The sequence below is a fragment of the Atta cephalotes genome, assembly GCF_000143395.1.
Source record: "Atta cephalotes unplaced genomic scaffold scaffold00032, whole genome shotgun sequence".
In the NCBI taxonomy this organism is placed as follows: Eukaryota; Metazoa; Arthropoda; class Insecta; order Hymenoptera; family Formicidae; genus Atta; species Atta cephalotes.
Window position 1 is genome coordinate 818,802 of NW_012130096.1, and position 14,226 is coordinate 833,027.

The window sequence follows — 14,226 nt, forward strand, 5'->3', positions numbered from 1 at the left end:
TAATTCCCATACAATTACAGTTTTGATTGACGGCACTTTTAATCTTTAAAGGAAAGGATCTATTTTTAATATCTTATAACTCTCTTTTCTTGAATAAGAAATTTGTTATACAAAAAATTCATTATTTTTTCATTGTATTTCTTGTCTTAAAATATAACACTGTTTCAGTCTCACTATAGTGATTTTTCTATCCTGTAAAAGTTAACTAGTTTGTTATAGCAAATCTTTGGTTCATAGAATAAAACATTTTTTTCTAGTATATTTATCTAATTTTAAATAATAAAAGAATATTAAATAATTAAATAATAAAGCTAAGAAAAATAGCTAAGAGAAACAAATATTTAATAAATAATCTTATCAAATATTGATCTATATAATAATCTAATATATTTTTCAGAGTGAATGAATGATTTAGGTAGATATTTCGACAGATCGTTCACAAGATTTCATTTTTTCATGTGTGATTTCTTCGACGATTTAGAATAAACTTTCCTATTAAATAAATTTCTCCGATGAGCTCCGATAAGTCCTTTAAGTTCCCGAAAATACAGATAGCGTTAAATGTTATTACCTTTTGACTATTTATAATAATTCTTGCATGATAAAAGTATGTTAATTGCAACAATGCATGAGATCAGTAACCTTCCAAGTAGCACGCGGTTATGTATGTCTCGCTGTTTGATAAGTTCCATCGCTTCAGCAATTTTATATTGCGTGATATAACTGGGCACTTGTACACATTGCGTCACGTAAATATTATATTATCATTTTTATATCTTATGTTTGAATCAATATCTATCACGATGATATAAATTCTTATCAATTATTTTATTTTTTCGATCATTTTTAGTTACCATTGCACGATTTGTACGAACTAACTCTCGATGTTATCAATAAATTTCCGATCGCGTACCATAAATTTTAGAATTTATTCCCGCGTCAGAATTTATGCTGTGCTTATTCTCGTTTTGAGCGTCTCATCACGCATAATATCTCAAAGTGTTTGCGAATTCGCAAAATGTCCATGCATATCCGCACGTCCGATGTCGGGCGCCGTTTAAACGCGACTGCCTTCCTCAGATATACGTCCGTATATTGTCGGATCTTACGCATGTCCGCTCGATTTCCGATTCCCTCCATTCCTCTCCTCTATCTCTCTCGCTCTTTCTCCTACACTCACCCCCGTTATCGTTACCTTCATTTCGAGCTTTCCTCGTTGCACCCGCATATGCGTTTTGTGCGCCTGTCGGCTCGTGTGACTCCCCACCAACTGTTGCTTTCGAGGGTATATAAGGTGGCCAGGGTATAGAAGCCAGCCGCAAACTGTATTTTTCCTTAATTTTCTTGAACTAAAAAATGAAACTTACATAGGAGATAGAAATATTACAGTAAATTTTTTAGTCATTAATGTATGAAATGAGAATTATTTTATTTCCGATCAAATTAGCATATAAAATATTACGAGTAAGTTTTATATCTTAATTTGAATTGGAGATTCTCATCAAACGTAAAGGCGTCAATAGTTTTGAGTCATAAATGATTGAAAATACAGATTTTTTTTTATTTTAAAGCTTCTTTCTTTTAAGATTTTTATTCTGATTTTTTTTTAATTTATTGAAAAGCTATAATAAATATATATAATGACCAATGAAAGGCTCTAATGATCATTATCTTTTTAAAAATATTTACGACTGGTATTGTAAACAAGACGATTTATTTATATCTTTTCTTTTTGTGCCTTTCACTTGAAGATAATATTTTTTTAAACTTTTAAGTAATTGTGACATGTTGAAAAAACTTTTTTAGAAGCTCTTGAATTTTAAAATATTTTATCATAATGTAATTTTAACTTTTCTTGCTAAGGTTTATCAAGTTGGAAATTGAATAGGGTAAAAAAATTTATACAACTTTGTAATCGCAATTGGTAGACTTCGATCAGTACGAAAACATTTAACGTTTTTTTAACGTTTTAACTCTGAATGACTGTTTCACTTGTATAAAATTTATTTTACATTGTTTGTTAAACGGAATATGTCAAACAGAATTTCCAAAATACGTGCTTTGTCTTCAGTTTTGTATTTTATTGTAAAAAAAACAGGAGATGACTATCCAAACGCTTTCGTCCCAAGGTGACTACTCGTAGTCGTAAAAATCAATTACTGAAACGAAATAGCGATTTTACGTCTTTGTAAATATCAAGCCTCGTGTAAGGTTCGTATAATGGGAAACATTTATTTTATACTCAATATACATGAAACGAGAACGAACGCAAAAGATATGCCGAATCGATAACAGCTTTGCACTTTCATTGAATGATCGTAAACAAGAATTAATTAACAAGATTACGTGGCAACCAACAACAAATATCGTTTATTGTGAGCTTATACTTGTGAGCTTGCAATCCTTGCGAATATGTACATAATTTATGCACATAATTTATTGTTGAAACTTTGATCGCAAAGCGTTGTCTCGACTTGCGTATTATTGTTGAACATTCGCTATCTGGATATTTCCCATGGTTTTAGGCAATTGGTTTTGTCTACATACGCGTTCTTCAATCAAACAATTAATTGTAATATTCTCGAATATCTAATATAGCTTCCCATGCCTCCTACTTGCGCCACTTTTCTCGTTATTATTATCATTGCATGTATCAATTGTCGCATGATCTTTCGAGATTATTGAATTTTATTATGTCCAATAAAATTCTGTGGAAAGAAAACATTTCAATAAATTGCACAAAAAAAATATTCTTGAATTGATACATAATAATGTCTCTCTGTCGTATATCGGTAACGTAAATAATTTTAAAATAATTTTATGTAAGTTCTCACATGTGTCGATTTGTAACTTCTGAAAGAATATAAATATGTTTACTAATAAAAGCACGAGTATCAATGCAAACTTCTACAGATTAAACTGCGTTAAAACGAACGTAATTTTAAAAAATTTCTTTCAAAATATATTATTTTTTTATTGAGATTTAAATTAATTAAAATTATATATCTTATAATATATTAAAATTATATATCTTATATTATATTAAATATAAATATGCAGTCTTTTCTGGGTGTCTATAATTTGAAAATTTATTTTTATGGCTGAAATTAATCTTAAGACATAAATAAAAATCACTAATTTTTCATTTGTTTTTTAATATCAAATGAATCAGAACTGATGCGAAAAAATATTTTGGCAGAGCACTTTGCGAGATTGAATGGAAGAGATGATCACGCATGTGCGTGATCACAGACTGATAGCATCAAGTAAATGAAGACTTATGGTATTAGCTGTAATGATAACACGCACTGATTTAATCCTGTAGAAATATACTCATTTTATCAGGCTATTTTCGAAAATATTCGTCAAATACCTATAGATTTGAGATCTGCATTTCGTGATATATAATTTTCTATTGATTATCATTGAAGAAAGCATTGAATTAATTAATGTAGATGTAGCGAATGATTGAGTTACAAACAAAATTAGTACAATATATTTTTATATTTAAAAACGCAAATTATTATGGATATATTTACGTAATTGTCGAAATTGTTCAAGCAATATTAAACTAAAAAACCGGGGGTGTCAAATCTACATTTCTAAATTTAAAATTTTAGAAATATATTTATCAGGTATCAAACAGGTACGTGAATCTTCAAAATTTACACATTAAATAATTGACAAATTTCAAAATCTATCGAACAATTTTTTTAAACTTTATGTGATCTAAAAAAATTCAACTGATCTAAAAAAAATTTGAGACCATCTTACATCTTTAATTCTAGAATTTGTAAACAGTGCTCTGCAAATCCGCTGATTCACGGATGCTTAAAGAAGACAATTGTTTGTCTTCACGCTTTAGTTAAACAAACAGTAGCCAATAGCCCGAGATAAGCCGTTATCGATAACCGATGAGCATCTCGATAGGGACAGAGTCTTTATCCTTACCAATTACGTATTTGTATCACGATAGTTATAGCTTTTTTGGGAGGGAATTGAAATTTCATCGACATACAGATGGCAGGCTAGATCGACGAAATACGTTGACATAAATTTTTCTCTTAGACAATCACAAATAAATCAATTTTATAGCTTAATAAATGTTATAATGTACTGCGTACAACCATACGTATAAGCTCCATATGTATAAGCTTTGTGATAAATTTTCATGTATACATTAAAATCTAAAGAAGTTAAAGTGTGTATTCAATTGTACACTTTTATGATGATTTGAATAATTTATCACAGCAATATATTGGGAATCGTAACAAAATAATAATTAGAATTGAAAAACTATTAAAAAAAATTATATTTTTCCTTTTTATTTTATGTTCAATTTAGAATTAAATCATTAAATAATTTTTTATATATTAGAAAGGGAGATGAAAAATAATCTATAAATTTTGTTTTAAAATTGATTTTTTTAAATTATTATTTTATTCATCGATATTTTTTATTTATACTAAATATATGTTAGTTTGTTGCGAAAAATAAATAACCGTTACGTATCTTTATAATCTGGGATAAATTTCTCTCTTTAATAAATCGTTTCGTAAAAATTATGCAATTGCGATATCAATAAGTCAGTGTAATTTCAACTTTTCACGTATCGTTGATTTAAAAGATATTTATGTGATTGATTAACTTATTCAATACATTTTGAAAGTGGTCGTGATAATAAATGTTCATAAATGATCGTAAATGATCGTAAATGATCGTAAGATCGTAATTGAAAATGTATAGATAATAAAATTAGCGACTCTCGAAATTAGAAATCTTCTTTAATCTTTTTAAAAGCATCTGATAGACACAAGTGATGGAAGATGATTGATTATAGACAAGCGTGTTGTACAATGAACACCATTTTTAAGAGCGTTAGAATATAGTATGAAAGATATTATCTGAAGATATTCAAAAAAATTTATCAAATGAAAATTTATCACAAAATTTTTAACAAAATTAATAAGAGTTAAGATAAAATTAATTTATTTTGTCATTGAGAAAAATTGGAGTAATAATTTAGATCGATATTCACATCTTATTTTTATCGATAACTGCGCGTATTTGGCATGTAATTTACGTTACATATATTTGCATATAGGGGAAGTTAATTAGGCAAAGCGGATGTGTTAAGGTTTGGGAAGAAAAATAACATAGTTAAAATTAAGATTAGAAACTTTTTTTTATTCTTATAATTTTATTTTAGGAATCAACTTTGAAATAAAATAAAATAAAATTATAAAACTTAAACATTTAAATGTTTTTTTAATCAAAACGTAAATCCGTTTTGCTCGATTCCCTCCCTCCCCCCCCCCCTCCCCAAAAGCGAATAAATTACTCCAGCAATGGAATAAAAAAAAATCAATAACCTTAGCAATCATCAGAAAAGTAGCTGCCAAATCCTCTATATATAGTGCAGTTTTTATGAACCCATTTCATGTGCACTGTCGAATCTAGTCTTCGGATGATGGCTCGGTATATTTTTCAGAACACATATCATATTGCGTTGTGAAAAAAAAAGTGAGATAACAATTATGTGCCTTTCATTCACTCGAAAGATTGCTTATCCTTTCCGATATTTTCAGTGCAATCACGTACTGAGTAAAGAGGATGAGCCATTCGTTTTGCCCTTATCCACTTTGCCCAAAGAATTTACTTGGCACGAATTTAGAAAAGTTAGAATAAGCAGTTAGTTTAAGCAACAAGTGAAAAATTTTAATCTCAAATACACATTTAAAGTCAGAGAATTCTTATAAAAAATCATTCACATTGGTTAAGAAACAGTTACTGCTAATAATTAAACTACCTTAGCAAAAATCGCAAGAAAACACACAATTTCTTTTATTTCGCTTTTTCTAGGACTTCGCTTTGCCTTGGACTTCCCTTACTATATATATCTCAAAAAGAAATGCGCACATTTAATAATAAAATAAATTATTAAGCATTATATCGATGAATAAAATTTAAGTAAGTATTGGGACGATAAGTTATTTCTTTAATTAATTCTTGTTCACATAGAAATGATTAATCGTAAAATCATTACCGTATCAAAATTTTACGAATGTAGTTTCGATATATCACACAAAATCATAACATCATAATATTTAATACATTTTATGACTGTTACAAATTGCAATAATTATTAAACGATGCGGTTCCATTTACGGTATACACACATTATCACTGAATTATCTTAAAATATAAATTATTATTACAAATTATTTTAACAAAACATAACATTAACATTAATTCTATCATACATTTTCCTCTCTAATTATAATCCTAACCGACGTTTATGGCGCATTTAGCATAATTATGTATAGTATAATAATTAACTTAATAGTATACGTGTTCCGATAAATTATATACATGCCAGTAGGTATATTTATATTTTGTAAACCGTTTATACATTGTACTTTATAGATAGAAATTTGAAAGCTATAAGGTGAAAATAACTCGCACTTGTTAATTATTGCAAATGATTGACATTTTTAATAACTGAAATAACTGAAGAAAAAAAGAAAAGATTTAATTATATTTTGAAGATATTGATATTTTTTGAAATAATTTCAGATGTAAAATGTTTGTTTTAATTTTTTTAAATATTAAAACAATACATGCAAATTATTTTTTCATCGATATATCATGAAAGATTATCTCTTTGGTCATAATGAAATTGAAAGAGAATATTATTATAAATAGAAACTGTCATACAGAGCGCTTCCATCATGAAGTTTTCAATTAAACGTCTTTATATAATAATGATAAATTCTGAATATAATAATTCTATACTTATAGAATATTTATGAAAGCTTTTGAGAATTCTTTCAACGATTATTTATAATCATTTAAAACTATCTGTTATTATAAATATTTATATGCAAATATATTAACAATTAATTATTTTTGTATTATGAAATTCCAAATTAAATTATTACTATTGTATTTATCTGTATAAAAAGAAACGAAGCTGTAATTAAGCTTAAGAATCTCAATCAGTTTCTTCATTAATTTTGGTTTGTTTGGCTTTCAAAGTGTTCACGAAACTTTGTGCAGCATACGGCAAACAAAGAAGATTGATGCGCGATATAGGGCACGTTAAAAGGTTTAAATGTTTACTCTGTACAACAGTTTCGAAAAGAATGGCGAGCCATTTTGCGGATAGTTTTCGTCACTGTAAAATTATCTTTCACGGTCTCGTATCGTTTGTCATTATTCACTGACATCTGGGTGAATAGCCGGCGTCGATGTCGCAATGCTGAAGATTTGACGACATCGCCATTCAAGGTTGTAATACTTTCGCTCGTCTTTATCAGTGGCTAAAGATGCGCCAAATTCGGAGCGTCGAACGATTTGATGAATTAAACATTTTGCCTCTTTCACTGATGCACCCGCGGCAGTCGCTCGCGGGCGGGTGATGAGAAGATTCACCTGACGGTGTCTTCGTTCAGAATTACGTCAAGTTTCTAAGCAGATGCTAACGAGATGTGTTATCGTATGGTTCATTCATATGTAAATCGTATTCGTATATGATCTATGGCGTAAACTAGTTCTCTTAATCTTAATTTCTCTAACGAGCAGTGCGTATCCAACAATTAAAGCTTCAATACTTTTTTGATTATTTCGAATAAGGATTTTTGGAAATAATTTAACGTACAAGAGAGAAATGAACGAAAGGAAGTCAATTCGCACCCATCGTGTATAAAACAATCCTTCTTCGGCAAGACAATGGGTAATCGAAGGTGAACATCAGGCAAGGTAGTCAAAGACCTTCGAGTGAGCAACACATTACATAACACAAAGCTAACTTTGAAATCAACTTGTCATGTTTTATTGTCGTCGCGGGTATTCGTTCCATCACAACGGAGTGTTGTACCTCGATTACAATCAATCCCTTATGCCTTGAACGAAGGCATTTTCAGACACATTAAACTTGCGTTATTGCGCTCGTAATTGCGCGGCCCGATAATTCGGCGATGCATTTCGATTACGTTCAGAATCACATATCTTCTCAGGGTATCAGTAGATGCGTGATATCTCCGAATTCGTATTTTCCCAGGAGGACGTGGAACAGATCTCTCATAGTTAAATGATGAATTGTCTCATTCACATGGCTCGCTACATAATCCTGAATCGGAGGCAATATATCCGGTTTAATGACGTCCAGTGCTTCCGGTGTTAAATCTTCGAATACCTGTAAACCGATACGTCGACTTTATGATCGAACTACGAGTTTAACTCATCGACGTATCAGATAAAATTTATTTTGTAGTGATTTTATTTTGTTGAAATTTTGCGTCAGAACAAAATACTCGATGTCGAGATTTAACTTGAAATTTGAGTATATATTGAAAATATACAAAATATATGATATATAGTTATGTTACAGTTAAAATTGTTGTAATTTTTTACTTATTATCAGACTATTAATAGGATAGATAAATATAAATTATTTCATTTTTTCAAATGCAATAATAACTTAATTGCCACAAAATTGGAAATCAGGGAAATGTCAGAAAATTTTACAAAATTTTCTGGAAAATTAAAATTTTTGGCTTTAAAGAAGTTATATTTAATATGTGTATATATTAATATACATCTACGCAGTTTTGGAATACTGCTAACTTAATAATTAAACGCAAATAGTGTTAGGAATATTAACAGCAATTTACATTATTAAATATTAAATTGCTCTCTCAACAAAATATTTGATGGTTACCAAATCAGACCGAAAATACAAAAAAGTTTTAAAATATTATTGAAAGCATAAAGAAAAATCATGAAATTTTATCTGAAAATCAGGAATATTATGATGAACTTTAGGATGAGAAATTTGTGACAACATTAAATAATCTGTAATTCATTGCAGTCATTTGGAGGCAATCAATTAGTGACACGTGTTCAAATCGACAGTTGCGCAGTCAAGATTTACGTTGTTGCCGAGGTGAAACACGAATCGAGCAAGCCATTAATATTCGACAAGCAACATGGAATTTCGGTTTCAATGGCCGGATAAACGCGACCTCGCCCCACTGATGTTTGTGCACATCGCGAATAAAATTGAATATTGAAACGTAGTTGTAAAAAGTTCTTTATAATATATATTACATTGCAAGATCGCAACTGATCGTAAAATGAACTATTCTGTGAAACGCTACGATTTGTAAAAATCCCATAAGCCTCTGTAGATTGTCATGTAAAACCGCACTCATTTTTATGACGTACAGATATTAACAGATATTACAAAGGATATCGAAAATAAATTTTATTTTTTTCTTAATTTAAATGTTTATTTGAATGTTTATTTAAATGTTTATTGGAAGGCAATTTCATACATTTGTTTTTATGTATTTTTTTTAAGATATATTCTATAGTTAGTTTAATATTTTAAAATATTTTAAAAAGTCTCTCTCAATGCATCCTTTGTATGTATTTTTTGTCTCTATATATCATTTAATTGGAGAGATACATTATTTGTTAACGTTTGTTTTGAATCAAAAAAAGATTTAAAAAGATATTTTGATAAAATATTTCGATAAATAGAATGTAAATAAAGTCATATAAACTGAAATTTTTTCAAAATATCATTTTTATCATAAATTTTATATAATAGGTATACTTTGATTATAAAACAATATCCCAATAAAACTTTACATGATATTTAAAGATTAAATATTAGACGAAACATTATATACTTTCATTTATCAAGATTGAACAGAACTCTCTAACCAGTTATTCCTCGTCTGCCTAAATAGACGAAGATTTATTCAAAGAACAAAACATGCTTATCAGTCTCACCTTGCTCATAATTTGTCCAATTTCTTCGCCGCCCATAAAGTTCTCCAAATGCATTTTGATAGCACGCAGCGAAAAGTCGAGGTCGAACTTCTTCAAGTACATTCCTCTGGCATAGCCCAGCACGGTGTTCACGTAAACGCGGAAGTCACGTACAATTGTTTGAAAAAAACCTGCACCGCGTAGTGGATACGTATCGCCCAGGATCCCGGAAATGTTGTAACGACCCGAAGCATAAATCTCGGGTATGGAGATATTGATGGTGATAGTAGGGCCGATTAGCGATAACTTAGCTCGGTCGATTAAGAAAGTCGATAGATTTCTCAGTTCCAGGTTCTCAATGACTAAGGATATTCTGTAAAACAGATTTACAATGATTTTACACATCTTGTTTGCGGAAGTAACGTTGCGAACTGTAAAAGTCGATATCTTTCACATCTAACTGGAAGCAATAGTTTGAATAGAAGCAATAATTTATGAATATTTAGATAGAAAATACTTCCTTGAAGATACTATTTTTGTGAGCAATAAAATGAAAATGTACGTAGATATGGACAATGAAATAATTGAAATTGGTATAATTATAAACTATAAATTGGTATAATTATATACAATATCTTGATATTGTAAGAGAAACTAATTATATGCTAACTCGCACTTTTCAGATATCACTTAAAGTTTAAATTTAATAAAGTTGTAACATTATTAGCGAAATTATTTATGATCTCTATAGCGTGCTTTCTAAAACTCTATCGAGGTGAGATTTTCTTTGTTCTGAGTCTCTGAAAGAAATCCGGTATCACCAGATCGTGTATTCATCCAACAACTTACTTTCCGATTTCTGGATTATCCGTGTCGATGTCAATCTCGTCGAGAGTGAACGGCTCCAGCGGAGGTATACCCAGTTCTGCAATACCGTTGCGCATCCGAGTACGGAATTTCTCTAGAAATCTTTTCAGCTTGAACTCGAGACCCATTGAGGCTGCATTGTCAACTGTCCGATTCAAGAATAAGTATAAACGCAAACAGCTCTAAGTATATTGAAAAATATACTAAATTTATCTAATATTGTTTGAATGATTCCAAGTATATGTTTATTAAATATGAAGATACTTATATTTATTCGTACAAGAACGTTAATTGAACTATTTTTATTTTTATTTTTTTATTGAGTAAATATTTTTTTATTGTAAATAAATGTTTACACACATTTAATACTATTCAAAATAATATTAAGATTTAGTATTTTTTTTTTAATATGTAGTAGTATTAGCTGTGCGCGGTACTTACTATAACCAGTTGTCATCCTGGTAGCGTTGAGCAATAAATTTCTCGGTTTCTCTACCGCACTGGTAACTACAATCAGAAGATGAAAATGTTTCTCTTTATGTGCATTCCCATTTATTTCATTTATATTAACGCTTGTTATTGCTGTTGCTTATTATAGATATTAACTTTTTCAATGCCGCAAGAACCGAGCTTCCTGTGAATTGTTATGTCATCTCTGAGATTTATTTATATTACTTCTGTTCCGTGAAACAGTAAACTTTATTTAATCTCATGTGAGAATTACTAGAAAACAAATTATTATGAAATTTTGATTCGATTTAGCGATATATGTATGTCATGCGTGAATATATAAACTAAACTAATTTCTTAATTTTATGTAAAAACGAATTATTGCTTCCTTTAATGAGAAATTAATTTTTTTAATTTTTTTAAAAGAACAACAAAAATAATAAAATTTTTTTTTCATATCAATATTTATTGAGAATTTATTTGTTGTCGAAATGCAAAAATAATTTATTTACTTTCGAATGGAATAGAAACTTGCATTTTAAGATTAATCGAGATATTAGATTTATTATAAAATAGGTATAAAATATAAATTTTTTAATTATTATTATTATTATTAATAGAAACCTAATCAAATTTTATTGTATAATCAAAATTTATTTGTGTTGTTAAAATTAAATAATATAAATAATATATTAAAATTGCGAAAAAGAATTGCCGAGAAATCACTCAAAACACACAGGTTCTCAACATTGAAAGAGCAAAGATAGAAGCACAGAAATAGTTTTAAGCGGAACTCAATGAGATTCATCATTAATTAATCAGTATTGTGATGATTTCTCGATGTAATTGTCTTGATCTTTGACATCTGCCATTTGCATTTATATAATAGAATACGTTGGGAGATTTTAAATTTAATGTTGCGAGTTCAATGAAATATTTATTATTTTGTTGCTTTTAACACTCTATACTTCGATGATGTATTATTGAGATTTAAAATGTATATTATGAGTAATATATTGTATCATTAATTGTCCGAATTAGGTTATAACTCTTTTCTTAATCTTGCAGTAGTTGACAATTCTCTCGTCGCAGATTAAGATAGCGTACAGTTGTTTTCTATCGAGAAAAGAATGTCTGTTAATTATTCCGAATGCCTGCATATATTTTCGTGCACATTTTTCAGACTTAAGTGGTAAATGTTATCCTGATTATAATATTATGCAAACTGAATTATTTAAAAGGTATATTATTTATAGATTGCCAAGTTAATCTCTCTTATATTTAGTTTTTCTCATTAACTATCCTGTCAAGATTGATAAGTAAAGTTTGTTTAATTTGATTATCTGAGAACGTCATAAAAAAACAAAACACAACTTTCGATACTATTTAAAAAGGAATTAAGAAACGATTTGGGTCACGAACTTCTGCAATTACAAGTATATCGTTCCGTAGTAAAGAGAAATGCAATCCCTTCTCAATCAAAAGCGTCGCGTCACGTCGCGTTATTACGGATCGAATTACTGCATTACAGTATTTCTCTGCTAGACGTATGTATATTTGCATCTCTGAGCTTGTTGACTCCATGCGCGCTCAGGAATTTACGTTAACATGAATTACGTTCTTCAACGTTCTGCGGAAGTGATATTAGTCGCTAACCTTTTAGTTTTCGTTCATATTACGAGCTCTCTTTTGAAATTTTCACATCATTCACTATATAAATTTCACAAAATAAAAAATAAAATTAAAAGTAATTTTTAATTGTTTCAACAGAAAATTATATAAGTTATGTATAATATTTTTTATTAACGATATTTTTTTATTTACGACATAGAAATTAAGAATTCTAATTTTAATTCTGAACATCTGAATTAAAATTAGAATTCTTAATTTCTATACGCCGTTAATAAAAGATATTATATATAACTTACATAATTTTTTAAAAATTAAATTTAAGAAGTTCAAATATTTGCTAATAATATTTGCTATTAATATAATAAAAAATATATTTCTTCCTAATTAAGCATGACAATTTACACAAATAATAAATTAATAATTGTCAATAGCAATATATTATCTATATATTAAAAAAAGAAAGGACAGTTGTAGGATTTTGAAACCTTACTCATATAAAAAAGCGTATCTATCAACATTGTTTATCTTATCAACAACTATACGCATAAGCTTTCGCAAATTTTTAAAAAGTTTAAGTATTTGACATTAAATACTAAAAAAATTTTTCCTAATTAAACCCATTATGTACTTTATATAAATAATAATATAATGAATTAATAATTCTTAATAGCAACATATTAAAAAAATAAAGAACGGTTATAGGATCCTATGAAGTCTTCAAATAAAAGAGTATCCCAACATTTTTCCTTTATTAATTATTATAACAGCTATACGCATAAGCATTTGCAAATTTCGAAAAGCCCTGTCTTTTTTGCTTTTCTTTCTGAAAGCTGCGCTGAAGCCGTACTAAGCGTAAAGAGAATGCATAAGCTTTTGAATAAACATTGCAATTTATGCGAACACATACTGTAGTCCGCGGCAGTGTCCGTAACGCGATGCAATAGTTCTTTTTGCCGTTGCACGATTCCCGTTACTGTAACAAATGATTACAAGTCACCGAGGCATCTTAACAAGACAAAACCGATTAGTTAATACTTGAAAATATAATTAAAACTTTCTGTAATAGTTATCACTAATACTTAAATAATTAATCTAATCATTTTTATGATGTAATAATTAATAATTCTAACAATATAAATCTTTGTTTTTTAGGAACAATAAATGTATTTTAGGAACAAAAATCGATTTCTCTGTAACATATTTGTGCTAAAGATGTCCCAAATAATATTTTTAAAATTAGATCAATAAATAAAATATATATGATATATATATATATAATTTTCTGTTAAATTCTTAGTGCGTCATTAATATAAATATACATTATGTTATCTGATATTATATAAGTTATAAGTGATATATATATATATATATATATATATATATATATATAATAATATTATTACTACTACTATTATTCGTCTTCTTTCTTGTTATTATTCTTATACTAAAAGCTAATATATATAACTACTAATATTTAATTTTATTTAGTTATATTAT

The 14,226-nt window shown here is 28.4% G+C and overlaps 1 protein-coding gene across 1 annotated transcript in view; it reads right to left on the bottom strand.

Moving 5' to 3' along the window:
• Positions 1 to 7,807: 7,807 nt before the first annotated feature.
• LOC105621075 overlaps positions 7,808 to 14,226 on the bottom strand; it is a 10,652-nt gene continuing 4,233 nt past the window's right edge. The window contains exons 2-6 of the mRNA XM_012202546.1: positions 13,637 to 13,702; positions 11,089 to 11,154; positions 10,630 to 10,792; positions 9,802 to 10,153; positions 7,808 to 8,197 (exon numbers count right to left, since the gene is read on the bottom strand). Coding sequence (XP_012057936.1) covers positions 8,015 to 8,197; positions 9,802 to 10,153; positions 10,630 to 10,792; positions 11,089 to 11,154; positions 13,637 to 13,702 — 830 coding nt within the window. The 3' untranslated portion in view covers positions 7,808 to 8,014. The remainder of the gene's footprint in view (positions 8,198 to 9,801; positions 10,154 to 10,629; positions 10,793 to 11,088; positions 11,155 to 13,636; positions 13,703 to 14,226) is intronic.